The 930-nt window shown below is 34.6% G+C and overlaps 1 protein-coding gene across 1 annotated transcript in view; it reads right to left on the reverse strand.

Annotated features, from left to right (window-relative positions):
- The window catches only part of LOC117582329, a 3,495-nt gene extending 3,090 nt beyond the window's left edge, over positions 1 to 405 (reverse strand). Inside the window, exon 1 of the mRNA XM_034269979.1 lies at positions 336 to 405. Within this exon, the coding sequence (XP_034125870.1) occupies positions 336 to 390 (55 nt within the window). The 5' untranslated portion in view covers positions 391 to 405. The remainder of the gene's footprint in view (positions 1 to 335) is intronic.
- Between the last annotated feature and the right edge of the window lie 525 nt (positions 406 to 930).

Genomic DNA, 930 nt, shown 5'->3' on the forward strand with positions numbered 1-930 from the left:
AGTATGTGATAAATAAGGAAATGTTTTTTCTTTTGAATGCCTTAAGGCAAAATATGAATGATCTGATCTCAAAAACATTATTGCAGTCAATTTTGGATTCTATTTTCTAGATGATATTCAATTGTTATAGTGTGTAAAAAATTCCACTGTATTTATTGATTTAAATCGGTTTTAGGCTTGTCTACAATTTTTGTATATCAATGTAAAACCTTTCAACCATTGATTTTACTTCTACAACATCTTCATTTAATAGGACAGGTTTTTGTCATTTCACTCAAAAACAATATTTCGTAAGGCACTAATTTGAGGCACTTTCAATGATAAAAGTCACTCACCAGTGTGCATCAGGCACAAGGTAATAAGCAAAACACCGAAAATTTGTTTCCACATGTTTCTTCACTTTATATTTCTTTAAAAATATTTTTTTAATTATATTGTAAGCAAAATGCACTATAATCTTTAGTAACTTTCGGGCTGACAGACGCTGAACAACTGAAGACGTGTGTTCGAATATGGATTCAGATTTGAACTGAACTTGTTTTGAGTGAGTTGGCGGATCGTGCACGGAAAAGCTTTTTGCATTTCATCTCTCAGCAAATTGAGTGGAACTCGGGAACGAGTTTCGGGAACGAGCGATGATGTCGGCCAAGCATGGGGGTCGCTGCAAAAACAAAAGCAAAAAAAAAAAACAATCTATTTTGTTGTGATCGCCAGCTTCGTAGAAACCGCCTCTTATTTTCAAAACATTTATTGTTATTTTTGGTGTTGGTGGCGCTTGGATATCGTTGCGGTCAAGTATTTGGATTTTTGCTTTAATTGAATTTATTGCTGATGGAATTTAATTGCAAACTGACACAGGTATTTCTGTCGCTCTCGCTCTCTGATTTGGTTGTTGAATTGCAGAGGTGGAACTAGTGAGGAGAAAGATTG

This window comes from Drosophila guanche, unplaced genomic scaffold (assembly GCF_900245975.1).
Source record: "Drosophila guanche unplaced genomic scaffold, DGUA_6, whole genome shotgun sequence".
Lineage (NCBI taxonomy): Eukaryota > Metazoa > Arthropoda > Insecta > Diptera > Drosophilidae > Drosophila > Drosophila guanche.